General features: G+C 37.7%; 1 protein-coding gene across 7 annotated transcripts in view; it reads right to left on the bottom strand.

The window, feature by feature from the left end:
• The window catches only part of ZC3H8 (zinc finger CCCH-type containing 8), a 34,269-nt gene extending 7,063 nt beyond the window's left edge, over positions 1–27,206 (bottom strand). For 2 of the 7 annotated variants that reach the window (XM_049652154.1, XM_049652155.1), the window contains exons 1-8: positions 27,025–27,206; positions 22,769–22,865; positions 14,294–14,525; positions 12,119–12,252; positions 10,369–10,491; positions 9,653–9,764; positions 8,152–8,261; positions 6,994–7,031 (exon numbers count right to left, since the gene is read on the bottom strand). In XM_049652154.1, coding sequence (XP_049508111.1) covers positions 7,002–7,031; positions 8,152–8,261; positions 9,653–9,764; positions 10,369–10,491; positions 12,119–12,252; positions 14,294–14,525; positions 22,769–22,865; positions 27,025–27,101 — 915 coding nt within the window. In that variant the 5' untranslated portion in view covers positions 27,102–27,206 and the 3' untranslated portion in view covers positions 6,994–7,001. Of the gene's footprint in view, positions 1–789; positions 1,182–6,982; positions 7,032–8,151; positions 8,262–9,652; positions 9,765–10,368; positions 10,492–12,118; positions 12,253–14,293; positions 14,526–22,768; positions 22,866–27,024 lie in introns of those variants that run through there. The other 5 variants (XM_049652152.1, XM_049652150.1, XM_049652156.1 and 2 more) reach the window with 5 other exon arrangements.
• Between the last annotated feature and the right edge of the window lie 675 nt (positions 27,207–27,881).

Raw genomic sequence — 27,881 nt, 5'->3', positions numbered from 1 at the left:
TCTGGCAGCCGCTAGTGCATTGTCTTGCCCTCCTCCCTAGCCACAGCCAGGGAATAAACCAATCAACCTGGCAGATAGCAATGGGCCATGAAGAGATGACACTCTTAGCTCAGAGACTCCTATGCTAAGGGCCCAGGAACTATCCTGGTTTCTTGTTTTCCTAGGTCTTGTCTGATAAACCTTTGCTTGAAATATGCGCAACTCCATTTCTTATGTTAGCAGGATTAGGTTATAAGCAAAATAACTGACTCATGTTTTCAAACAGGACTTTGTTAAGAATTGTCATTACCTTTGGTGTACTCTATGTATCCAGCAAGCTAGAGATGCTATTATTCTTCCCAGCAATATAACAATATGATAATGACAGTTTCAGGCTCATTCTAATAATAATCAGTACCACTATATAAAAGTGCATATTTAGAATTTCATTATCTGTGCTTGGAGAACTTTCTATTTGACGATTATGTTAGAGATGCCATCACATTTCTAAAATTTACATTTTACACAAATGTACAGTCTCACTACAGTTTATGCACCAATGAGAAAGATAACCATTCTTATAGCTTAACAAAAAAGTTAAAAACTCCAAGTTTAGGAATGGTATAGCAAGAAACATTGTTCCATTTTATTTACAACACTAAGAAATTGGAAACAACAGGAAAGTGGTTTTAAAAAATCACAAAACTGTAATTTAAGCCATAAAACAAAATTGTGAGCAACCATTAAAAATATGTTGCAAATGTATTTAATGACATGAAAAGATCTAACTGTACAGTCATCATCCACCTGCTATCCCAATGTGTTCCTAGAGAAACCTAACAGTTTTCTCTTCAATCTCCTGTATCTCTTCATGCATCTGCATTCAGCCTAATCTTCCTTCCTATTTTACTGACAAAACTCCATCAGAAAAGACTTCTGCAATTTCCTACCACAACATTTGCCTACCAGCCAGCAGCATCTCTGCCGTATATGTTCCTTTCCTGTTCCACTGGTTGGAACAGCTTGGTGAAGACCAATCCCCTCACTTATACACTAGATTCTGCCCCTCCCACCATCGATTAGAGAAGATGCACAACATCATAATGACACAAGAGGGCGCTTTAAATGAGGACTCTTGTAAACCACTCCAAATCAACAGTCTTGAACAGGCGTAGACATAAGTACTCTTCATCCATACAAAACTATGGAAGAAAATAACAAAAATACATCAGCTGCTGAAAATTACCAATTTTAGACACCCCTACTCCCTTCCCCCCAAAAATCAGCAGCAGCAGCAAACTGTAACACAAAAATCCAAACTGAATTAAATATCCCTGTTTAAGAATATGAAAAAACAATCTGAATCGAAATTCAAAAACTAAAACAAACACTGAACCAAAAAAACAGAAGTAATGAAACAAGAGCTGACTGATCTCAGAAATGATACAAAAAAGAGATCATGTCAAAAATATAGCCTATATTATAAGACAGATTTGAATGGAAACAATAAGGGTTACTGGATAAAAGTGGAAAAAGAACAAAGAATAAAAATGAGATGAAGAAAGCAAAATTTATAAAAGAATAAAAAAAGAAAATTCATCATAGAGAGGGAAAACACATAAATATAACAATTTACACAGTAACTATAATAAAAAATGACAGAAGCTAACCCAAACGTTCAGTCATTTCAATAAATGTGAATGGGCTCAATCCACTTATCAAAAGAAGTAAAGGATTTTTGGTTTGGCTCAAATAACAAAACCCAAACTATACATGCTATATAAGAAAGGCTAGAACTTAACTCAGAAAAGCTAAAAAACAAAGTGGTGGGCAAATAAATACTAAAAGCAAATGTAACCAAATTTCCAGTTGCAATGTAAAATCTGAAACAATTAGAAGGAACGTTTTGTACTTCTACATTAAAACCTATTAGTCTATACTGTAGGTAGGATGGATGTTTAACCCATACTTTATACATCTTCCATCTTCCAATCCACTCTATGGATTACTGACATAACATATACTCAAGAATTGGTGTTTAACAACATTAAACATTTTTACTGTTTCATTGAGGACATTCTTTTTTTTTAAAGTTTATTTAATTATTTTGAGAGAGAGAGAGCAGAAGCAGGGGAGGAGCTGAAAGAGGGAAACAGAATATCTCAGTAGACACAGAAAACACACTTGATGGGGTGCCTAGGTGGCTTAGTTGGTTAGGCATCCGACTCTTGATTGTGGCACAGGTCATGATCTCACAGTGGTTGAAATAGAGGCCCATTTCAGGCTCTGTGCTGACAGCGCGAAGACTTAGGATTCTGTCTCTCCCACTCTCTCTCTGCCCCTTCCCCACTCACACACACGGGCTCTCTTTCTCTTAAAATAAATAAATAAATAAAAACTTAAAAAGGGCGGGGGGGGACACACACTTGATGAAATCCAACACCCATCCGTGATAAAAGCTCTCTATAAAACAGGAATAGAAAGGAACTTCCTCAAACCAATGAAGAGTATCTCTGAAAAACCTACAACTAAAATCATATATGATGGTGAAGGACTGAATGCTTATTGCCTAATATCAGGAAAAAGGCAATGCTATCTGCTGTCCCTTCTATTTAACATTGCACAGGACGTTTTAGTCAGTGAGATCAGTCAAGAAAAAGAAATAAAAGGCAACCAGATCAGAAAGCAAGAAGTAAAACTGTCTTTATTCTCATATAATATGTTGAAATTCCTAAGGAACACACCCACACACACACACACAAACACACACACACTCTACAGCTAATAAATGAGTTCAGCTAAGTCTCAGCAAACAGGATCAAAATACAAAAATTAGGGGCTCCCAAGTGGCTCAGTTGGCTAGGTGTCCAACTTTGGCTCAGGTCATGATCTCACAGTTTGTGGGTTTGAGCCCTACATCAGGCTCTGTGCTGACAGTATGGAGCCTGATTGGGATTCTCCCTCCCTCCCTCCCTCTCTCTGCCCCTCCTCTACTCATGCTTTCTCTCTCAAAAATAAATAAACTTAAAAAAATACAAAAATTAATTCTATTTCTCTTTACCATGAATGTATGACCCAAAAATGAAGTTTAATTCCTCTCATCAACACCATCAAAGGAAAAATACATGTAAATAAATTTAACAAAAGTGTAAACAACACACTTGTACACTGAAAAGTACAAAACTGAGAGAAATTAAGGATCTAAATTGAGATACATTCCATATTCACAGACCAGAAGATTCAATTAACACTGTAATTTTCCACAGATCAACGTAATGTTTGTCAAAATTCCAACACAGGTTTTTTGCAGAAATTTACAAGCTGATCTTGAAATTTATAAGGAAAAGCACAAGACACTAAATTAGCCAAAACAATCCTTGAAAAGGTGAACAAAACCAGACAGCTTCTATTTCCTTATTTTAACACATAGTATAAAGCTATAGAATCACAAGACACTATCACAAGACAGTGTGATAACATATAAGGGTAAACATACAGAGCAACAGATAAACATATAGAGCCTAACATATAACATATAAAGATACACATATACAACAACAGAACACAACTGAAAGTCCAGAAAGAAATTTTTACATTTATAGTCAATTGATTTCTGACAAAGATGCCAAGGCAACTCACTGGGGAAAGGGCAGTCTTTTTTTTTGAAATGCGGCTGGGACAATGGGATATCTATATGCAAAAAGAAAAATTTAGATCCTTAGACCACACTTTTCTCAAGAATTCAAAATGAATTATAGACATAAATGAAAGAGCTAAAACTATAAAAATTTTTAGAAGAAAACATAGGTGAATCTTGTGATCTTGCGTTAGAATTTTTAGATAGAACCTCAAAACCATGATCCATAAAAAAAAAAATACACTTAGGGCATCAAAATTAAAATGTTCATGCTTTAATAGACACTATTTTAAAAATATAAGCACAAACTGGGACAAAAAGACAAAGTCACATATTGGGACAAAATATTTCCAAATTATATATGTGATAAAGGACTTGTATCCAATATATAAGAACTCTTACAACTCAACAGTATGAAAATGATCCGATTAAAGAATGGGTAAAGATCTGAATTGACCAATGGCACATGAAAAGATGCTTAACACCAGTAATCATTAGAAAAATGCAAATTACAACCATAATGAGATACCACCTCACTAGAACAGCCACAATCAAAACAACTGACAGTAACAAATGTGGGTGAGCATGTGAAGAGACTAGAATCTTCTTACATTGCTATCTGGGATGCAAAATGATGCAGCCACTTTGGAAAACAATGTGGCAGTTCTTAAAAAGTTAAAAATACATTTACTGTAAGACCCAGAATCTCCAAAACATACAATGGAATAATGGGGGCAATTTTATATGTACACACACACACACACACACACACACACACACACACGTGAGATCGGGGTGCCTGAGTGGCTCAGTTGGTTGAGCATCCAACTCTTTCTTGATTTTGCCTCAGGTCATGATCCCAGAGTCGTGAGAACAAGCCCTGCATGGAGCCTGCTTGGGATTCTCTCTCTCTCACTCTCTCTGCCCCTCTCCCCCACTCACATACACACTCTCTCTCTCTAAAAATAAAAAATATATAAATCTTTAAAAAAATAATAAAGTTTCTTTAAAACAAAAAGTGATCTATGCTAAGGCATGAATGAATCTCAAAAACATCATACAATGTGAAAAGAATTAGAAGCAAAAGACCACATATTAAAGTTTATACGAGATGCCCAGAAAAGGCAAATCTAGAAATAGTAAGATCAGTGGTTACCTACAACTGGATATGGGACTGGGGAATGACTTAAAATGGGTCTAAGGGATCTTTTGGGGGATGTCAAAAACATTCTAAAACTGGATTTGGTGATGTCACACAACTTTTAAATTTACCAAAAAGTATTAAATTTTACACTAAAAACAAGTGAAAACTATATCAAAGTAAGTAAAAGGGCCCAAAATAGCCAAGCCATTCATGGAGAACAGCATTAGAAAAACTATCAAAGTATATAAAATCCAGTAAAACTACAGTAATTAAGACAGAGTATTAAAGAAAAAAAACAAATGAAGCAGAACAGATACCCCAGAAATAGATCTTTGTCTGAAGGAAACTTATCTATACCAGAGGGACCAGGCATTACAGATCAGTGGGGAAAGGGCAGTGTTTTCAGTTGAATGGTATGGAGAGAATGCTTATCCATATAAAGAAAGAGAGGGAAAATAAGGTGTTAAAAAAGAAATCAGTTAGTTTTAATTCTTCTCATCTCCCACTAGCCACAGCCACTCTCTTTTTCATGTAATTTAGCGGCTCCTCCTACATGGAAACTACAAGAGTGTACTTCCCTACTTTCCGACTTTGGACTTGGCTATGTATCTTACTTTGGCCAATGGGTTGTGTGTAAATGTGATGATACAAACAGCCTTGAGCTTCTGCCAATGCTGTGAGAAGAACACATCCCAGCTAGCCCACTGATGCCAGGAGGAGACTGAGACAAACGTGGGCCAGAACCATCCTGGTCAACCTGCTTTAAGAAGCAGAGCCAACCTAGCCAAGGCCAGCCCAGATCAGGCTATTCCCAGCCAATCTGCAGATGCACAGAAAAAAGAAATGTTTATTTTTACATGCTGAGAAGTTTGTGGTTGTTAACACCATTAAATTAGCAACTATTACCAGGTACTTTTTTCAAAGGAGTAAAAAATAAATGTAAAAAGCAAAACCCCAAAACTTAAACAGATTGCCAAAATAAGCAATTCTGCTCCCAGAGGCACCTCAGAAAAAGTGAAAAGACAGTTTACAAAATGGGGAGACCTGCCACACATACCTCACAAAGGATTATATCAGGAATATGTAAAATCAATTTAAGGACAGTCCAGCCCAATAGAAATGTAAGCAAAAAACACTAACAGACATTTCACCAAAGATGAAACTCAAAAGCTAGCAAGCATAAGAAAAGACGCTGAGCTTTATGAAAATAAAGCTATGTGACATCACTTTTATGCCCAATAAACTGGTAGAAAAAAAAATTAAAGACTTGACAATACAAAGTATTGGCAAGTATAGAGTAAAAGGATTTATTTTACACAGTTGACGGGAATACAAACCATTCTAACTACTTTCGAAAAGATTAGTATTGTTTTAAAATTTTAAGATACAATTCTACTCCTTGGTTTATAACCAAGATAACTTACACACATTTACGTCAAAAGACATGTATGTTATTAGATATATCAATTACACATTATTAGCAATACTTTATATTTAAAATATTGAAAATAACCTAAATGTCCATCATTAGTAGAATGTTTAAGTAAATGTTAACATATTTACAGAATGAAATGCTATGTAAAAGTATAAATTAATGAATAAGAGCTTTGTGGGTCTACATGAACGAATCTTAGAAACATAATGTTGAGTGAAAATACCAAGTCACCAATAAATACACAGAATACTTGTTTAAAAAAAAATCCAAACTGGTGGGGATCCTGGGTGGCTCAGCAGGTTAAGCATCTGACTTGATTTCGGCTCAGGTCATGATCTCACAGTTCATGAGATTGAGCCCCATTGGGCTCTGTGCTGAGCCTGCTTGGGATTCTCTCTCCCCTCTCTTTGCCCCTCCCCCAATGCTCGCTCGTTCACTCTCTCTCAAAATAAATAAGCATTTAAAAAAAAATCCAAACTGTTTAAATAAAATCCAAACACAAGCAAAACTAAATACAGTATTTAGTGAATCGCATACATTGGCGAATCTACATAGAAACAAGAGGAGAATAAAAATACAAAAGATAGTGACAAACAGAGGGAAGCAGGTCCAAGGAGACGGGAGATATATATCTATGTATATGTATCAGATATTTTATAATTTTTTAGCAGGGGAGGAGAAAGAAAAAGATTTCTATTTTAGAAAATGGAAAAGCCCTATGTTTCCATGCCAATTTCTAGAGGTGTTTCAGAGAAATAAAAGGAAATGTGCTAAATTCTAATTTTACCTTTTTCATACCTTTATTTTCATGATGACTTCTTCTCAGTATCCAAAACCTAATATGAAAAAAAACCACACATTTTTATGCATCAATATCAAATTCAGGTACATCATAATGGTCTTCTAATTTTCTAATGATTCCAATACTATTTATCCTAGTAATTATAATACCGTAAGAACAACTGAAACATAACTTTTACATCTCTTTTTTCCATATATGTTTCATACTAATAACAAAATACTTGGTATGACTTTTTTTTTTTTTAAGTTTATTTATTTTGAGAGGGAGAGAGAACGCGCACATGTGAGCAGGGCAGAGAGAGAGGGAGAGACAGAATCCCAAGCAGACTCTGAGCCATCAGCACCAATCCTGACATGGGGCTCGAACTCAGAAACTGTGAGATCATGTCCTGAGCCAAAATCAAGAGTCGGATACTTAATTGACTGAGCCACCCAGGTGCCCCTTGGTATGACTTTTAATTCCAGGGTAAGCCTTCATATTTTACAACATAAAAATATCCATAAATAAGCACCTTTGACTTTCTCATATTTGCACACACTCAAGAGAACTTCTGCCACAAGATGATATGGCTTGGTTCTAGAAGAATCTTTCATTTTCGCTTAAATTTCAATTTAATTTTAAAGGCACAGACTCTAACTAACATATGGGAGATGAAAGAATATAAATTACTATTTTTTCAATTATCTTTCCTCACTGACTGGAAGAACATTTGAAGAAAACTTTGAAATAACTATTTAAGGATGCTATGACATAACTTTAAAACATTCATCACACAATGATTCTTAGCTTTCCTTCTAAGAGTATAACAGGAGTACTAGTTCTCCTATTTGCTTTGTTTTCCTTTGGTTAGCTTGGCTACTAAGGTTACTAACTACTTTGAAAGTTTTAAGAACATTCCAATTTATACTTATTGCTTGCATAAGTATAACGTTCTTACCAGCAATAAGTATATATTTTCCTTTAAGCTACAAAAAATATATATACAAATGAATAATTTTCTAAACAGAATTAAATTCTAAGATTGTCAATCCTAACATATCCCAAATGGTAACCTATGAGGCATTCTCCTTAAAGAATAGTATGTTTCCAAATTCTTGCCCTTAGTTCAAACATATTCTTTAAAAAAGAAAAACAAAAATTAAAATTCTACTTACTTTGGCCAACAATTCTTGTGTTTCAGGAGTCAGTGGAGCATGTGAAAACTTGCAATAGTCACCCTGATAACATTTTGTTCCTGTATGGTAAAACTTGCAAGGATATTCATGTAACCCAAGTGTTAAGGAAGAGAACAATTTTAATCCAACTAAAATAATTTATAATTTATTAACTTTATGTTCCCTGTATAAAGGCCTTTCCTCCTAGTAGAAACACTAAATTCTCTATTTAAAATATGATAAATTATGAATTGAACTATATGAAACATCTAATTTTAGGATAATTATAATAAATCAAGTTTATTGGCTATCACATGAAACTTTCCCTTCATATTCATTTTTATAATAAATTATAGGTCTGTTTCAATGACGTAAGGAAAGTTTGTGTGTTTTAAATACTTTAAGAAATGTGATTATTATTTTTTTATAATTTTTTTAAGTTTATTTATTTATTTTGAGAAAGAAAGAGAGAGAGCATGAGCAGGGGAGGGGCAGTGAGAGAAGGGGACAGAGGATCTGAAGTGGGCTCAGCAGAGAACCCCAATGTGGGGCTCAAACCATGAGATCATGATCTGAGCTGAAGTTGGATGCTTAACCAACTGAGCCACCCAAGCACCCCAGAAATGTGATTATTTTTAAGGCATTCTTTTGGGGTAGAGGCAATAAAGCCAATGACGATGATAGGTTTTACAAATCTGGATCCTTTATATATTAGGTTTATTTAAAATAGAATGAACTTAAACAACTTCAACATTGTTTTCTAGAAAAAAAACTCTCAAGTTAGAGTTTGAGATTCCCTATACTGCATGACTGAAGGAAAACAACTTTTGTGGTACCCAAAGGTGCTATTACCATAAAATTTTTATGTTCTATGTTTTTACAACCTGTCTGTACCATTTGCATTAAAGAGTTAAGGTTATTCTCCAAATTAAAGGACAATTCAGTACAGACTATACAGAAAACAAGTACTCCCAAATGACGCCTTTTTTTTTTTTTTTTTTTTTTTTTTTAAACAAAGTAACTCATATGAGGGTGCCTAGCTGGCTTAGTTGGTAGATCATATTACTCTTAATCTCAGGGTTGTAAATTCAAGTCCCACGCTGGGGGTACAGATTACTTAAATAGAAAATCATTAATAACAACAAAGTAGTTGTATATATGTATATACACATACATAGCTATATCTCTATGAACATAGATATAATTAGTTAATGTCACAGCAGAAATTCTGAGTCTTTCTGTGGGTTGAATAGGTCTCATGAACCTGCTGCTATGCTATCCAAGTGAAGGATCTTCATTTGAGAGAATTATTAGAGAATCCATCTTTTCTTTCTTGGGGAAAAAAAAAATCACACAATTTAACCACTTTGATATGGATTTGGGCTTGGGTAACATAATTTTGCCATAGCTAAAACACGGGTTTTATTCAAAATTATACATACTTAAAATGTTCATGTAAATATTTATAAAAAGTAAAATTATATCTTGTGATAAAGGATATTATGCAAATACAGACAATTTTCACCTCTGGTACAATATCCTTGTACATAAAACTTGCACATTTCCTTTTTCTTCTCTATCTCTGCATCATGATCAAATTTACACTGGTCTCCCTGGGCAAAAGGAAAGAACAAGGACAAGCCATTATTTCTCAGTTAAGTCATGCAGTTCCTACTAATCTTAAAATAAGCAAATGGTTCCAGAAAAAAATCTGAGAAGCCCTACAGTCTAATTCTTAACGAGCTATTGTATAACCACTCCACATGTATCTGCTTAAAATCTTGTTACATCCTAAACCTTTTTAACACAAAGTATTTTTTTAAAAAAATGCTTATTTATTTGATAGAGAGAGCCTGAACATGAGCAGGGGAGGGGCAGAGAGAGAGGGAGAGAGAGAATCCCAATCAGGCTCCACAGTGCCAGCACAGAGCCTGCCACCAGGGCTCAATCCCACGAACTGTGAGATCATGAGCTGAGCTGAGATCAAGAGTCAGCAGTTTAACTGACTGAGACACCCAGGTGCCCCTAAAAAGTATCTTTTTTAAACATAAAATAATACTTCAGTAAAGCTTTCTAACTGAACCTTTTCCAGAAGGAAAGAGTTATAAAATGTACAGGTATGCTTTTAGAGTATCCAATGGAGACAGGAGTTGGCTTTTGTACATTTTTGCTATACCTTACATTTTAGTATATTTTTGCTTACGCAGTTTTTTATACCTTAATACATTTCCTTTCAAGAAAATATTTACAAACTTGTTTCCCCTTGCGTTCCACTGTATGTTGGTTGATGAATCCCTGACTCATTCTCACATGCTGCTGCTTCTCTTTCGGTTTACCATCCTTTGAAAACAAAAACAAAGAAGTAAATGTGAGAAATATAAATTTAAATATTTTATTCCACTGCACAAAATTATTTTGACCACCTTTAAAACATTAAAAAGTGACTCTTCTAAACTGGCCTACATGTGTAAGATTTGGACTTTTGCACATCAGTTGAAAAATAAATGTTCTGCCAATTACAACAGAATTCCAGCACTGAACGTGTTTGGTCAATTTGAATTATTTTACTATACTTTGCCCTTATTTTTAAAAATTGAATAAGCAATTTTTTAAAATGAAAATGCTGCTACTTGTGATAAAAAATGAAATCCGGGAATAAGGCTCTTGAGAACGACGGAGACCAAACTGGAGACTGTAAGGTAAACCGAAAGCGGTATACTCTTTAAGTTCAATGAGATGCTCACTGGGTGAGAGCGGAGAATAATAACCAGCTTTATCTAGTAAACAAATATAACCTCAAAGATGGCAACAGAGATATAAAAACAAAAGGTGACCTTTATATAAAAACAAAAGGGGAATCTCATAATACATTTTAGCTCTTTAGAAACCTAAACCATTTTAGCACGTTAACCTGTGGTACAATTTACATACAATGTCTTCATCCCAAACTTCTGAACATGTTTAGGAATTAAATATGTGCAAAGAAGAGACCTGACTACATTTACGTGATCTGCTTTGTAATGACGTTAAATTTCTACTTAACACCATCAAAATTATGTGTCCAATATGTGCCAGTTTAAATCTTTGGTTTTATTTGACTATGTTATTAAATTCTAACACAGGTTTACAATTTGCTACTCATGTAGAAGGGCTGTCAACTTTAGCTGAATAATCATTTGAGTCCATGTAAACCAAATGAAGGGAATACCAACAGGGTCAGGAGATACAGGCTGTGGCCTGGCCCTGTGTGACTGAGCAGATACCTGAACCCCCAGGGCTTCAGAGTCCTCATTTGTAAAATATGGAAACATATATAAATATGTTTCAATCCATAATATTTGGTATTTCTAATATTTTACCACCCCTGACTCTTGTCTTCTGGACCCAGCCTAACAAAAAAGTTTGTTTAAAACACCTCAGAAAAGCAGAGTCCAGAGGAGTCACTTACTATTCTACCCTGATTACATCTGCAGACCAAGGAAGAGGAACTTCTACAAAGCAAAATCAAAACACCAAGCGGATAGGGGGTGTTTTGTAAGCCAATGCTCAGAAATATTCATTTTTAATTTCCAGAGGGGAGACAAATACTGATAGACCAGGAACCGCAATCATAGCAACTCTGTAAGACTCTGTGACCTTTGAAGTGTTCTCTGGGCTACTTTACCTTCTCCCTGCTCCTCCTGCTTTTCCAGTCTCTGACAGTACAACACTGCAAAATCAAGGGACTTGTGTGCACGTATTCAGGTAAACAGGTTCAACGTTAAGGCTTAACACAGGTGCTGGCAGCTCATGAGGGAGAGGGAAGGAGCTGCAATAGTGACAAGGAAGAATGTGGAGAGCCAACTGATGGTGAGAGGAGATTTTTCACCGTCAGAGAACCCTCGTTTTATGGCTTGCCACTGAGGTAGGTGCAAGATGAATATCCTGCAGCATGTAGGCGTTCTCCTATGTGCCCATACTCTTGTACCTGTTCCTGTGAGCCACTGTTCCTCAGTGAAGCGTTGGATCCTTTGTGTCCGGCGCCAGGCCATTTTCGCTTCATTTTCTTCTGTTTACCATTTTTCTGTACAGCTTTAAGGTTTTTATTTTTTTGTTTAACAACTAAAAACAAAAAAGTTAATTCTGTTTAAATCTTAAACATTAAATTAAATCTTAAAATGCTTAATTTTAATTTATGATGACATAAAAGTACAATGGCAGTTTACTTTAAAATTTTTTTAACGTTTGTTTCTTTTTGAGAGGGAGAGAGAGAGACAGAGTGTGAGTGGGGGAGGGGCAGAGAGAGAGGGAGTCACAGAATCCAAAGCAGACTCCAGGCTCTGAGCTGTCAGCACAGAGCCCAACGTGGGGCTCAAACTCATCAACCAGGAGATCATGACCTGACGCAAAGTCAGATACTTAACTGACTGAACTACCCAGGCACCCCGGCAGTTTACTCTTAAGTGCATTCTGGGGCGCTTGGGTGGCTCAGTCAGTTGAGCATCTGACTTTAGCATGGATTATGATCTCATGATTCATGAGTTCAAGACTCACATTGGGTTGTGCTTTGGCAGCTCAGAGCCTGCTTCAGATCCTCTGTCTCTCTCTCTCTCCTCCTCCCCTGCTCGCTTGCGTGCTCTCTCTTGCTCTTAAAAATTAATAAAATAAACACCTAAAAAAAAAAAGTACATTCTATAATAATCCAGGAGGAGTTCTCCACTGCTCACTGAGTGAAAAGTGGTACGATGCTGACCTTTCTGGAAGCTCTGGGATTAAGAGACCAAAAGGAGAATTAATATATTCTGGATCCCCAATTCATTCCTTATGAAAATAGATAAGGTAGGGAGGCCTGGGTGGCTCAGTCGGTTAAGTGTCCAACTATCAGTTTCAGCTCAGATCATGATCTGGCAGTTTCATGAGTTCAAGCCTCACATCAGGCTGTGTGCTGATGGTGCGGAGCCTGCTTGGGATTCTCTCTCTCTCTTTCCCTCTCTCTCTGCCTCTCCCCTACTCATGCTGCCTCTGTCTCTCTCAAAATAAATAAACAAACTTAAAAAAAATTTTTTTTAATAGATAAGGTATAGTCAGGAAGAAAGAAAAGCAAGATAATTAATGAAATCAATCTTGCTTGCCACCAGCCAGATCCTTTTGAAGTGTTCAGAGTATAATGGAGCTAATTAGGAACTGCCATAGCACTATAAAAGCAAAACCTTCAAATGTTTAAAATGACCTCTTACACTACTGTCAGAGTTTTCACTGAAAACATTTTATATATGAGTGCCTGGCTGGCTTAGTTGGTAAAGGATGCAACTCTAGATCTTGGGGATGTGAGTTTGAGCCCCACACTGGGCAGAGTGTTTAATTTAAAATAAAAATAAAAACAGATTAAAAAAAAGAAAAAGAAAACATTTTATATAGATTAAATTTATCTATAGACCGATTTTAAACAAAAAAACATTTCAAGAGAAAAAAAGCAGTAAAATAAGAGGACTAATTTTGTTTACCATGGTCATTTGTCCTCATATCTATGACTAAACTTTATCTGATTAATCTAAAAGAATATTATTTCTGAGTTTAGTCTGGCATACCACTATAACAGATATGAAATCAATCCCTCCCTAGAACACAGCAATACAAACAGGCACATCTTGTCCTTCATATATGCAGAGGCAAAGGATTTAGCATTCTCCCTTTCAAAGCAGTCATGGCCTTTGATAACCCTGCTGTACTTTCCTCCTATAAACTAAGCATTTGTACACCAAATGGCCAGGTCTCAGGGGGGGTCTCCGGCCATGCAAGCTCACATCTGGTGTATAGCTCCATGGAGGGGCACCAGGGTAGCTCAGTCAGTTAAGCATTTAACTCTTGATTTTGGTTCAGGTCATGATCTCACAGTTCATGAGATCGAGCCCCAAGTCAGGCTCTGTGCTCACAGCACAGAGCATGCTTGGCATTCTCTCTCCTCTCTCTGTCCCTCCCCCTCGCAAAGTAAATAAACAAAAATAAATAAATAAATAAATAAATAAGATCCATGGAAAGCAGATCTTCCTATGAAATAAAACGCAAGAGAAAACTCCCCCCCTCCCCAAACCCCAATCTGTATATGGACAACTGTGATGCTTCTCTAGATAAACACAAAATGACAAAACAGTCTCACCCTTACCTTTCTGGGTGTCCTTCACTCCCTCTTTCTTCAATTCTTCAGGAAATGGTAAGGATTGAGCAGCATTTGCCATTTCTTTAGCTTGTATATACTGCTGAAGCTCTTTAGCAAAAGTATCTTCTGATTCCTGACTGCAGGTATCATTATCACTATATACATCATAGTCCTTACTTCTTGATTTTCTATGTAGCAATTTCTTCGGTGATGCTGTAGAGTTCCCCAAGTGCCTAAACTAAGTAAAAATTAAATTTTCAATTTTAAAAACCTAGCATAATTCAATGCAATCTGGTTATAAAGAAGAAATAAAGACCAGCCATGAACTGATCATTGTTGAAGTTGGGTGATGGGTATACGGGGGTTCATATACTTTTCTTTCCACTCTTACATACTTAAAATTTTCCAGAATTAAAAAAAAACATAAACAAAAAACACAACATATTGTCCTTGAAGAAAACTTAACACAAGATTCTGAATTTGTACACTAGATGTACTCTACTGAATTAAAGACGAAACCCCCAAATCTTAATTATTTGATATAATTTTATTTGATTGAATTATAGTATTACAATTCACATTTTATTTCTCCCTTTGCATCCCTTTGCATACTTTAAATGGTTTAATTCAATAACTCATCATTTCATAAAAGAACAAGTAAACTGTAATGGCCCAAGTGAAAATCTATACTACACTAAGATATATCACAGCTAGCGAAGTCCATTATTTTTCCTGTAACTCACAGCATTGGTGGCAGAAAAGGTGGCAGCACTGAAAACAAGGAAGAAAGAACTGCCCCGTTCTCTATAATCAAGTTAATTTTACTTTCAGAAATAGTTTTCTAACACTGTTGTTGCAGCTGCCCCAAGGCGACAGATGCAAACACTGGCACCCACACTGGAAGAGCAAGCCAGGTAAGGCAACTGACCCTGGGTCAGCCTGAGATGATCACAGCAGACAACTTAAAGTACTCTGAATTAAAGTACCAGAATTCCCTAGTATTGGTTATATAGGTATTTATACTCGATAACCCAGGTGGATCAAGTTGTATAATTATAGTTAGTATATATGATACATTTTAATTAAGGTTTATTTTAAAAAGTCCAAGTGTCAAAGGGCTCCTGTTTTGATATCAAGAAGAGATGACATGTCTACCATTAAATTGGCCAATGATCCTGCTCCAGAGCATGCTTTGGGGCCTGGTCTCTTACCTACTTTCTTATAACTGATCAAGGCAGCAGACTCAAACAAACCAGAAGACTATTATAAAATATACTAAGTGGCCCAATTTAATGGTTTACCTTTGATGGTTAACTTCAAAGCTAGGAGTCGTACCACCAGAGGATTTATCGTAGGCTTACAAAAGGACTTTGCTCCCTGCCTGAAGAATCCAAACAAGTGGAGAAAGTTTCCTAACCTGACAGTGGCCTTAATGTACACCTCATCTTCATTACACCAGACAAGACTACCACCAATCCAACAATCATCAGGCCACCAAGTTCCTGGTCTCCAAGTTTTCAAGAAAGAGCACCTTTTAAAACTAAAGCCATAGAATGAACTTGTAAATGTATCTTCTTCTAGTCAGGGGTTGGCAGGTATCAGCCTGGCCTCTTGTTTTTGGAAATAACGTTTTGCTGGAACACAATCACACCCATTCATTCACTTCTCTGCTACCTGTGGCTTAGTTGTGACAGAGACAATATGGCTCACAAAGTCAAAATGATGCACTAGCTGGTCCTTTATAAAAAGTTGGCCAATTTCTGTGATAATTATGTTTACCTTGGTTTTCGCCTTTAATTTTATTTAATGGGCACAGGGAGAATCATCCAATTATGCAACAGCTTCGCGAAGCTTAGTCAAACACACAGGAAATTCTATTCAACGTAACTGAATCAAAATATCACAATGATCCAAATGAATAATTAAGTGCTCCCTCACACACAAAATATGTACCAAAGCAGACCCCTTTTAACAGGTAATAATATGTCTGATTCATTTGTATTAAATGAAAAGATGAGACGACTTGGCAACATGAATAAAACCAGGAAGATCATCATGTTGTTTTTTATACATTAGAGATGAGCACTCCTAATGGATATGATTACTCTTAGAGAGCAATGATATACACAAAATACAAATGATTGCTTTAATACTTTTCTTCATGCAGCTAGCTATAAACTCCTTGCTTTGATATTTGTTGTTCTCTATGTAATTTAGAAAGCATATAAATACACTATATAACTTTTTTCCCTTCAGTGAAGGAGTCTAAATAAAAATTTTTTTAAGCAAAAGATTTTTAATTTAGGATGATTTATTGAACTAGTGTGGCCTCCTGAAAGTCCACAGAAATAAAAGTATAGAAATGTAAAAACAGTTCCATATTAGTGGGGGTGGGGGGGAAATGAAGTACATTCATCAGTAATTGAGAAAAGTTTAACAAATTATTGGCAAACATTTGAAAAACAAAAAGCAAATGATAACTGGGAGGCTGGGCTTACGTTGGTGTGTGAGAAACGGGGCTGTAAATGAGGATGAATTAAAATTCTACATAAAAACAGACAAAGCTATTGTTAACAAATTCTCTCTACCCTACTCCTCACCAGAACACATACAAACAAAAATTTACCCTGGGCAAAAAAGAGAATAAAGAAATTGAATAAAATGTCTGATAAAAGCCAAGTCTTGTTACCTGGGTACTAAGACCCCAGGATGAAGTCCTCCACATTCTGGCATTTGAGAGCAACCCCCACCAGAAATATACTCCATCCACTCAACCTACAACAGGAGTTCTACCCCACTATCCAGAAGAGATCCGCCCACTGGGGTCTATGGACAGAATTCAATGAACTTGAATGGCAATAAAAATCACACATTATTTGCATCATCAACCCTTAAGTTGACATTTAGCATCTTCCTGTTGTGAAACACAGGCCAACAAACAGCAGTAGTATCAGCAGTACCAGCAACTGTCACTAATAGAATCATAGTTACTTTCATATATCACCTTATAGTTGTTGCAAATCTCAAAATATCTTTTATGTTCATCACTATATCAAAGCTACAATAATTAGACCTGTTGGACCTTATTATTTAGTACATTAATAAAGAACATATTACTCTTTTCCCATTTTATTTTGATTACTATATTTCAATAAAATAAATTTCCTTTGTAATCCAACATATTCTATTTTATTCACTTAAAAACATTATTCTGAGAAGGGACCCATGGGCTTCACCAGACCGCTGAAAGGGATGCATAGCACAAAGCAGGCTGCAGGAAACCCACTTATCCACACAGCCCACTCATGTACAGAGAATGTCCAGTCAAGCTTCCCATCTGGACAAAAGGCCTACAGAGACACAGACCCGGCAACACACCAGTTTAGGCCGTCCATCAACTCCAGGCCTATCTTAAATCAAGGGACAATGAAGGCACAAAACACATGACAGAAATCTAGAGCAGGTGTCATTAAACTATGTTCCCGGGCCAAATCCATCTTGCCACTTATTTCTGTAACAGCAAGCTAAAAATGGTCTTTAGAATTTTTAAACGTTTGAAGAAAAAAATCAAAATAATATCTCATGACAATGAAAATTATATAAAATTCAAATTTCAACACCCATAAATAAAGTTTAATGGAACACAGCCACACTCATTCATTTACATATTATACTAGATGCTTTCACACTACAATAGCAGAGCTGAGCAACAGCAGAGTTGAATAGTTGCAAAAGAGACCATAAATAGTTGCAAAAGAGACATTCAAGACATTATCTATTTAAAAAATGCTAGAAAGCTATAACATCAAAACAAAGAACAAGAAAGAACTCTTGAATAAATTATGAGAAACCAAGAGTTAGAAAATGGATGCTTAAAAAAGACGTAATTTATAATAGCCTCATCAAACATCTAGCAATAAACCTAACAGAAGGTATGTAAGATACCTACAAAGAAAAGTATCATATACTGTTGAGAGAAATTATAGAGGACCTAAATATTAGACAATTCAATATTCTAAAGATGTCAATTCTTTCCAAAATGATCTACAGATTAAATGTATTCCCAATGAAAATTCCACCAGAATTTTCCACGGAAACACTAATTTTAAAATTTATATAGGGCTAAGAAAAAGCCAAGACACTTAAAGAAGAAGAATAAGGTGAGAGGACTTGCTTATCTGACATCTAAACTCACTATAAAGCTGCAGTAACTAACATGGTGAGCTCTTAGGGGAGGGCTAAACAGATAAACCAGCAGAAGAGAATAGAGTCAAGAAACAAACCCACTCAAACACAAACATTTGATTTTTGAAAATGGTGACATTGCAGACCAGTGGAGGAAAAGACCATTCTTTTCCTTCAGTGAATGGTGCTGGAACAACTGGGTATGATAACAGGGGAAAAAAAAAAAAAGGTAAAAAAAATTTATTACCTCTACCTCACAGTATACAGATACAAAAATTAGTTATGGTGACTATAAGCCTTTGTGAAAAGCAAAACAATAAATCTTTTAGAAGACACTACAGAAAAATATTTTTATTATCTCAGGATATTTAGATAAAACACATAGAACACTAACTATAAAGAAGAATAAGTCTGAATACATTAAAATATAAACTTTTAATCAAAAATGCCATCCTGTAAAGCCACAAAATAAGCAGATATCTGCAACAGATAATACTCAATGAAGGGCAGGAGGGAACCCTTATAATCCAAAATAAAGAACTACAAATCAAGGGAAAAAAAAAAATCACAGACAAACCAGTAATACTAAGACAAAAAGACCTGAACAAGCACCAAAAAAAAAAAAAAAAAAAAAAGAGGAAATCCAAATGGACAAACACAAAATGGTGCTCAATCCCAATAGCAATTAAGAAAATATAAATGGGGTGCGTGGGTGGCTCAGTTGGTTGAGCGTCCGACTTCGGCTCAGGTCATGATCTCACAGTTTGTGAATTCGAGCCCCGTGTCGGGCTCTGCGCTGACAGCTCAGAGCCTGGAGCCTGCTTCAGAGTCTGTGTCTCCTCCTCTCTCTGCCCCTCCCCTGCTCATGCCCTGTCTGTCTCTCAATAATAAATAAATGTTAAAAAAAAATTTTTTAATAAAAAAATATATAAACTAAATTACAATGAGAAACTTCACCAGGTGATAAAAAATAAGACGGATAATAATATCACATGTGGAGTAGCAGAAATACAGTCTTTCATATATACCTCTGGGAATAAAAATTGGTAAAACCACTTTGGAATACAGTTTGGCATTAAGGTAAAGGTATAGATGCTTATACTCTAAGACCCAGAAGTTCTACTCCTAGGTAAATACAGAACACACGTGCAACAGGACCCAAGTTAAAGAATGTAGCAGCACTGCCTATAATCTCCTATAACCTATAACCTCTACCAACAATGAAATCTAGTATATTCAATAATGGAATACCATGCAGCTAAGAAAATAAACAAGTATACACCACAACATCTATGAATCTTGTAAATATAATGTTGAGACAAAGAAGACAGAAAAGAACACATAAGGGGTGCCTGAGTGGCTCAGTCATTAGGCATCTGACTCTTGATTTTGGCTCAGGCCATGATCTCACAGTTCCTGAGTTTGAACACCATGCCGGGATCCACACTGACAGCACGGAACCTGCTTGGGATTCTCTCTCTCCCTCTGTCCCTCCCCCTCCTCCCACATGCACACACACACACACTCTCTCTTTCTCTCTCTCTCTTTTTTTTTTTTTTTCCAACGTTTTTTATTTATTTTTGGGACAGAGAGAGACAGAGCATGAACGGGGGAGGGGCAGAGAGAGAGGGAGACACAGAATCGGAAACAGGCTCCAGGCTCCGAGCCATCAGCCCAGAGCCCGACGCGGGGCCCGAACTCACGGACCGCGAGATCGTGACCTGGCTGAAGTCGGACGCTCAACCGACTGCGCCACCCAGGCGCCCCATCTTTCTCTCTCTTTAAATAAATAAACTTAAAAATCATCTTTAAAAGAAAAAAATACAATCACTATCTTATTTCTATAAAATGTAAAAACAGGCAAGAAAAAACTGTGTTCTTTAAGGATGACAGCATCAGCAGTAAAACTAAACCTGTAAAGAAGAGCAAGGAAGTGATTATTAGCATGCAAGTTAGGTCTCTAGTTACCTCTAGGAGGAAACAAGGGGTTATGACTGAGAAAGGAGGCATCAGAGATTTTGCGCGTAATGTTCTTTCTAGACTTGCAAATTGTTGGCTGGGGTGTTCTATTTTTAATCAGCTGTGATATTGTACATTTATGTTTCATGCACTTGTGAGTAAAGAGTCGGGCTGTAGCAAGCCTACATAGGAATAATGCAGGTGTCCATCTTCTCACAGTACTGTTTCTTGGAATCTACTTAAGATTAACTGTAGAGGGGCGCCTGGGTGGCTCAGTCGGTTGAGCGTCCGACTTCGGCTCAGGTCATGATCTCGCGGTATGTGAGTTCGAGCCCCGCGTCGGGCTCTGTGCTGACTGCTCAGAGCCTGGAGCCTGTTTCAGATTCTGTGTCTCCCTCTCTCTCTGACCCTCCCCCGTTCATGCTCTGTCTCTCTCTGTCTCAAAAATAAATAAACGTTAAAAAAAAATTTTTTTTTGAAAAAAAAAGATTAACTGTAGAATGTTCTATCTGCCTAATTCATGTATAGGATTATACATGGATTAGGGAACCTTAAGTGGGTATGAAGAACTGGGGTCTGTATGACTAAAAGAGTATTAAAAATTGGGGGGAAATCCAGGCTACAGTTTCTTAGTGTCAAGACCTTGGTTCTTGTCCACAGCAGCCACACATGCCCCAAAGGGCAAAAGAAGTTATATACTTGGGTAGCTGAGAAGCTGAAGATGATGTACCTGCTGCATTATCTGTCTGTATCCTTTTATAAAGCCAAGTATAAAAGTAGCACATTAAATGATGCCTGGGTGGCTCAGTCCGCTAAGCGCCCAACTTTTGATTTTGGTTCACGTCATGATCTTGTGGTTCGTGGGCTCCAGGCCCACATCCAGCTCCGCACCGGCAATGCAGAGCCTGCAAAGTATCACATTAAAGCCTATTTGTGTCTTGTGAGTCTCACTCCCCACTCAAACCCATCTCTTGGTAATGTGTTAAAATTCACAATTAAAAAAAAATTTCACGGGCGCCTGGGTGGCTCAGTCGGTTAAATGTCTGACTTCAGCTCAGGTCATGATTTCAGTTGAGTTTGAGCCCCTCATGGGACTCTGTGTGGACAGCTCAGAGCCTGGAGCCTGCCTCAGCTTCTGTGTCTCCTGCTCTCTTTGCCCCTCCCCTGCTCTCTCTCAGTCTCTCTCTCACAAAAAAACATTAAAAAAATTTAGAAAAAAAAATTTCAAAAAGAGAGAAAGAGGCAAGAGAGGCATAGATACTAGCTGTTATGGGTTGACTGTGTCCGCCCCCTCAACATTCTCTTGATGAAGTCCTAACCTTAGAATGTGGGCTTATTTGGAAATAGGGCCATTACATGTGTAATTGGTTAAGATGAGGTTCCTAGGGTAGGTTCTAATCCAATATGACTGGTGTCCTTATAAAAGGATTAATTTTGGGGTGCCTGGGTGGCTCAGTCAGTTGAGCAGTTGAGCGTCTGGCTTCGGCTCAGGTCATGATCTCGTGGTTTGTGAGTTCGAGCCCTGCGTCGGGCTCTGTGCTGACAGAGCCTGGAGCCTGTTTCGGATTCTGTGTCTCCCTCTCTCTCTGCTCCTCTCCCGCTCGTGCTCTGTCTCTCTCTCTCTCTCAAAAATAAACATTAAAAATAGAAAAATAAATAAAAGGATTTTAGATACAGAAATATGCACACAGGGAGAACACAATTCAAATATGAAGGTAAAGATCAAGGTGATGCTTCTGGAAGCCATGCCAAGGAACACCAAAGACTGGCAACAAACCACCAGAAACTATGTGAGGGGCATGAAACAGACTCCCCCCTCACAGCCCTCAGAAGGAACCAACCTTGCCAGCACCTTGATCTCAGATTTCCAGCCTCCAGAGACACAAGACAATAACCTTCTGTTATTTAAGTCACCCACTTTGTGGTACTTTGTTTAGGGCAGTCCTAGCAAATTCATCTAAGCTTTAAGCTGTAAATTACTAAGGTTAGTTGAGTTAGCTGTAAATCATTAAGGTTAGTTGAGTTAGCTGTAAATCACTAAGGTTAGTTGAGTCAGCAAATCAAAACCCTTAAAAATTGTGACCTAATTTGAAAAGGTTTTGAAATAGACTACAACCCATTTCAGAAATAGAGACAACCAAAATAAAAGCAATACACTAAAACAGTTCACGTTAAATGACTAAAGTTTTTTAATATGTTTTTTGACCGTGTAACCAAGGTTTCCTTGATATAAGCAACTAGATCTCAAATGCTGACTATACTGAGACAAATAGGACCCCTGATAAATTTCTCACACCCACTCCTGTCTGGTTTTTTGATATGCCAACTTAATCTTACTTTTTTGGGTATTTGCTCACACTCCAGTTTTACTTCCCATTTTATTTTCTCTTCTTGTGTTTCTTCAACTTCTGTATCATCTATTTCATCATCGATTCTGTAGCAAAAATATCAAATAATACAAGAAGGGTTTTTCAACCTGGAAATGGTTCATACCACACCATTAAAATTCACTGCTTTGGCTTATCTTCTACTTGCCCTCAAAGGAATTCCAAATTCAAATTCTACTCCAAATACTCCAAGAACAAAATTACAGAAGCAGTAAATGTCAACATGTGTTTGTAAGTAAAGTACAAACCTGAAATTTAATGCATAACCTTCATGTTCTAGTATTAGCAGCTATAGAAACCACCCATTCATTCATCCATCATTCCATTCATTCAACAAATACTGAGTATCCACCATATACCAGGCTGTAGGCCTTAAATCCTGGAACACAACAATGAAAAAGACTTTGTCCCTGCCTTGTGAGAACTTCCTATATTCTTGGAGAAAAAAAATAAAGCAATTTCAATATAGTCTGATAAGCATTGGTACATATATGAAGAACACTTAACTTACATTTGGGAGCCAAGGGTTTTCTAAGCCTCAAAGGTATATAAGAATTAGCTAACAGGGGTGCCAGGCTGACTCAGCTGTAAGAGCATGCAACTCTTGATCTTAGGGTCATGAGTTTGAGCCCCACATTGGGTGTAGAGATTACTTAAAATAAATAAACACGTAAACTTTTTAAAAAGTTAGCAAACAAGGAGGAATGTAAGGGAGAAAAGTATTTCAGGTAAAATGCAGGGTGTCCTTCAAGGTCAGGAGAGAGCCTAACTTATAAGCAAGTGGGAAGATAAAAAAGAAGTTGTTTCCAGACTCGCAAGGACTGAGAAGCTGAACATGCAGAGACGTCATCTGAGACAATTACTTGAGAATATTCTGGCAAAGCTAAAAATGAAAGATGAAGATGGGAAATATAAGAAGCTGGTGAACAAAGATGCCAATGAAATTTATGGGTAAAGCTAAATAATGGCTTATACTATAAATACAAGAGACTGAAAGTAATTGTGTCTGGACAAGTAGTGACTACTGAATAAAAGCTTAAGATAGGAGTTACATGCCAGGTAAAGGTAAGGACTAGGCAATGTGTACATTCTCAAAAAAACGTGTTACAAATGGAATGCGCAAGAATGTGAAGAGTGGCTCTGAGCTTCTTTCAAACTTAGGAGGAGCTCAGGCTTCACAACTTAATCCAATTCAACAGTTTACCACTGATCTATCCCCAGTTAGAGCCTCAAAATTTCTTCAGATAAGACACCAAGTTTGAGCCTTCTACAGAAGCCATTATTACAAGAGCCAATAAGCCACATACTGTGAGCCTTCATTGCTCCAGTTACAGTAATGAAATATTTCATGGAGTAGGAGGCAACCTCCCCTGAGGCAAAGCAATAACGACAGTAATGACTACAATAGCATTAACAACAGCAGCAGCTAACACTTGGCATTATGTTTTCCCTCTGCCAGAAGCTATTCCATGCATATTACCCACATCACAACAACCTTAAGACACACAGACCATTTCACAGACGAGAAAACTGAATTACAGAAAGCTTATAAAACTTCCCACAGACCTAGTTAACTGGAAGAGTTGAGACTGGAGCCCAGGCAGGTAGAGCCAAGTACCTATTCAACATATCCCCCTGGATTGCTACCTGACATATTTTTAATAGAGCCAAAACTGAACTCTTGATCTACTCCTCTTGCTATTTTCAACACCAACTCTATCTACCCTTCTAATGATACCGACCAAAAACCTTGAAGTCAACATAGACTCCTCTCTCCTATCCCCATCCAATCTGTGAGAAAATCCAGTTTATCTTCAAAATATACCCATATTTGGCCACTTCTTGCTACTAAATACTATGATCCAAGCTTCTCTTGACTTGTTACAGTCTACTCTCAACACAACCAGAATGACTCTGCTAAAATGTCACCCTGTTGAAAACCTTCCAATAGCCTTTCATCTCATTCAGGGTAAAAGGCAAAGTCATTCTTATGGCATCTACAAGTCCCTACATGATCTGCCTCCCTGACCCTATCATGCGTACCTCTAGAGTATTACTTCTCTTCAACTCCTGCTACTCCTGGCCCCTCTGCTCCAATGACCCAATCACACCATGTTCACTCCACTTCAGGACTGTTATACGCGCTTTTATGTTCTCTCTGCTAGAAATCAATCTTCCTCACCTCCAAGTCCCTACTCAAATATTACTTATCGATATCACTGAGGCTTTAACTATCTTCTTTAAAACATCTACATTCTCCCGACCATCCCATCCTCACTTCCTATCATTTTCGTTTTCTCCCAGGCATTTATCATCACCTAAAACACTATCTATTTATGTACTGTGAACCAAGCATATAAATCTCATGAATATGGAGATTTTTATCTCGTTTATTTATTGCTATAGCCCCAGGGCCTAGGATGTCTCACACGTGGCAGGTGCTCAATACACGAGTAATCCCATCATAAAATTACTAGCAAAAAACCCAGAAACCATTAAAGATTAATTCATTTGACCTTACTTAAAGCAAACACAAAAACCTTTATGCAATGAAAATAAAGCCATAAGCAAAGTCAAAAGACAACAAATTGGAAGTAAACTGTCTGCAGACCAGAGATCCTAAAATTTTAAAGAGAAAGACCAACAAAAACAGGCAAAGGATATGTATGAACAAGGAACAGTTCACAGATGCTCTCCATACTTCAATACCATTCTCCACCTAATACTTTGGCAGAAATCCAGAAGTGTCTTTTATGTAGTTCAGTAAAATCGCTTCTCCGCCTTTTGGCTAATATCAAGTGTAGTATGTAGTTCAGTAAAGCTCTTGTGAATAGAATCTTTTGTCCAACACATCTTCAAACCGACAGACCCTATTGTTTTCTTACATGCAGCTATTGTTTTTGTGATGATTCACCTTGCCGAATTCTCTTACGTATTTCAATAGTCTACTAACTGGTTCCTCTTGTTTTCCTTTGTAGATGATCACCCATCTGCAATTAATTAGTGTCTTTGTCTCTTTTCAATATTTATAGATCTTATTTTAGTCACTTTGCCTTAGAAACGCAGCAATGAAATCAAATCATGGCTCCTGAAGTAAGACTGGGTAACTTAATCCTAGTTTTGCCACTTACACTGTGCAATCTTGACAAGTTATTTATCCTTTCTCTGCAATTTTCTCATCTGCAAAAACAAGGATAGTTCTTTTCTTCAAGGTTAAGATCAAATGACGTATTTCATGTAAAGCACTAAATAAAACTCTTGATGGTAGCCTGAATTAAGGTAATAGTTTTAATTAAGGTATTTGAGAGAGACGAGAACAGATTTGAGTGATATCAGAAGGTAAAATCAACCAGAATAAGAGATATATTGACAACGAGAGAAATAAAGGAACAAAGGACTGTGTGTCACAGTTTCAGCTTAGGGAAATTGGAAAAAATACATTAAAAGCTTAGAAGTTGGTTTTTGCATTTCAAACTCAGTAAAAAAAAAAAAAAAGTAAATTAGTATCTGCGTGTAAAGAAACTACACTATACACGTCTCTAAGAATGAGATCAATAAACTAGCACCGTCTGGCCAGCAGTGCCCCCGACTTTCTCAACCTAAAGGAGATGTTACATCTCAAAGGTGTTTGCTGATTTATTATGGTCTTCAGGGTCTTTTGAGGCAAATCAATGCACTAAAGGCAAACTATTCACCCTTCACTGCTTAATGAACTTAGGGTTTCGGTTTTTTCTACAAGAAAAAAAAAAAAAAAGCGGTTAGCATGTGTCAGTGAGAAATGACAATCTGTCCCCTAGGAGCTGATGGTCCGGTGGAAGTAGTAGTACTTTGGGAACCCACTGGGTTTCTAACCTGGTTCACAGGGTCAGGAGCGCAAGGAAAGGGGAGCATCCTGGGGCCTCCCTCGACCCCCCTCGGTCGCCGCCTGGACCCCGCCGGTCCCCTCAACCTCAAGCAGGGTCCCGGCCAGAGCCGTGGCGGCTTACGAACGGATCCCCACCTCCCGCGTCCGTCCCCGCGGCTCCGGAACGACCTCTCCACGTCCGACCCTCGCGTGTGCCAGGCCAACCCCACGCGCTCGCTCACGCACTCCCCGCGCGACCCCGCGGCGTGGCCCACGCGCAGCCCCAGCGGCCTCCGAATGGAACCAAAAGGCGGAACACAGCTGAGCCCCTGCGACCAAAGTAGAAAAAGATGAGGAATCACCTTTCATCAGAGTCCGTGGTCGGATTTTTACCCAGGGCCGGGTTGGGGGGCTTGGAGAAAAGATTCTCAAAATCCATCACCCTCACAAGGACCCGGCAGCTATAAAGTAACAGCCACCGCGTGAGGAAAAGGGACCCAGTGCGGCGCACTGGCCACAGGTCGCCCCGCGCATGCGCCGCCCCGTCCCCGCGCAAGCCCGCTGTCTCCTGCTCATTCGCGGTTCTGCGCACGCGCCAGTTTAGGTGTATTCTTTTTCCGTTCCCTTTTTGATCTGTTATCCAAAATGTTTACTAGAATTTTTAAACTGAGTCCTTGGGATTCTTTCTTTCACTTTCATTAGGGGTAAGTGGGCATCCCAAGGTGGAGAGAATTGTGTCAAGGCAGGAAAATAGAGCATATATATGGGAAACAGAATTGTTCAGTTTTGCTTACTACAACGCCGGGGGAAGAGTGGCGATTGTGGGAATAATGAAAGGAAGGCTTAATCTGTAGGTTAGCTAATGACGTCGAACATGACTCACTCCTATTAGTGAGAGACTGATTCCTAGCGTGAATCAGAGTCAGCTTCCCATACAAAGGAAAGTTCTTTGAAGCCAGACATCTTATTTTCCCCTGTAGTTTCACAAATTCTTTATAACACTTCTCCCTTCAAAAGGTGGAGCCTATTCCCCTCTCTTAAATGTGGACTAGATTTAGTGACTCCTAATAAGTAACACTGTTAGATGGTGCCTGACTTCCGAGGCCAGGTGGTGAAAAGCATCGCTCTTTCTGCCTTAGGCTCTTGAATTACCTACCTGAAGGAAAGTCCGTCACCATTTCATAAAGTACTCATGCAGCCTGTGAAAAGCCAGCCATAT

Source organism: Panthera uncia, assembly GCF_023721935.1.
Source record: "Panthera uncia isolate 11264 chromosome A3 unlocalized genomic scaffold, Puncia_PCG_1.0 HiC_scaffold_12, whole genome shotgun sequence".
Taxonomy (NCBI): Eukaryota; Metazoa; Chordata; class Mammalia; order Carnivora; family Felidae; genus Panthera; species Panthera uncia.
The sequence above is the reverse complement of the archived record's forward strand: the minus strand, read 5'-3'. Positions and strand labels throughout refer to the sequence as shown.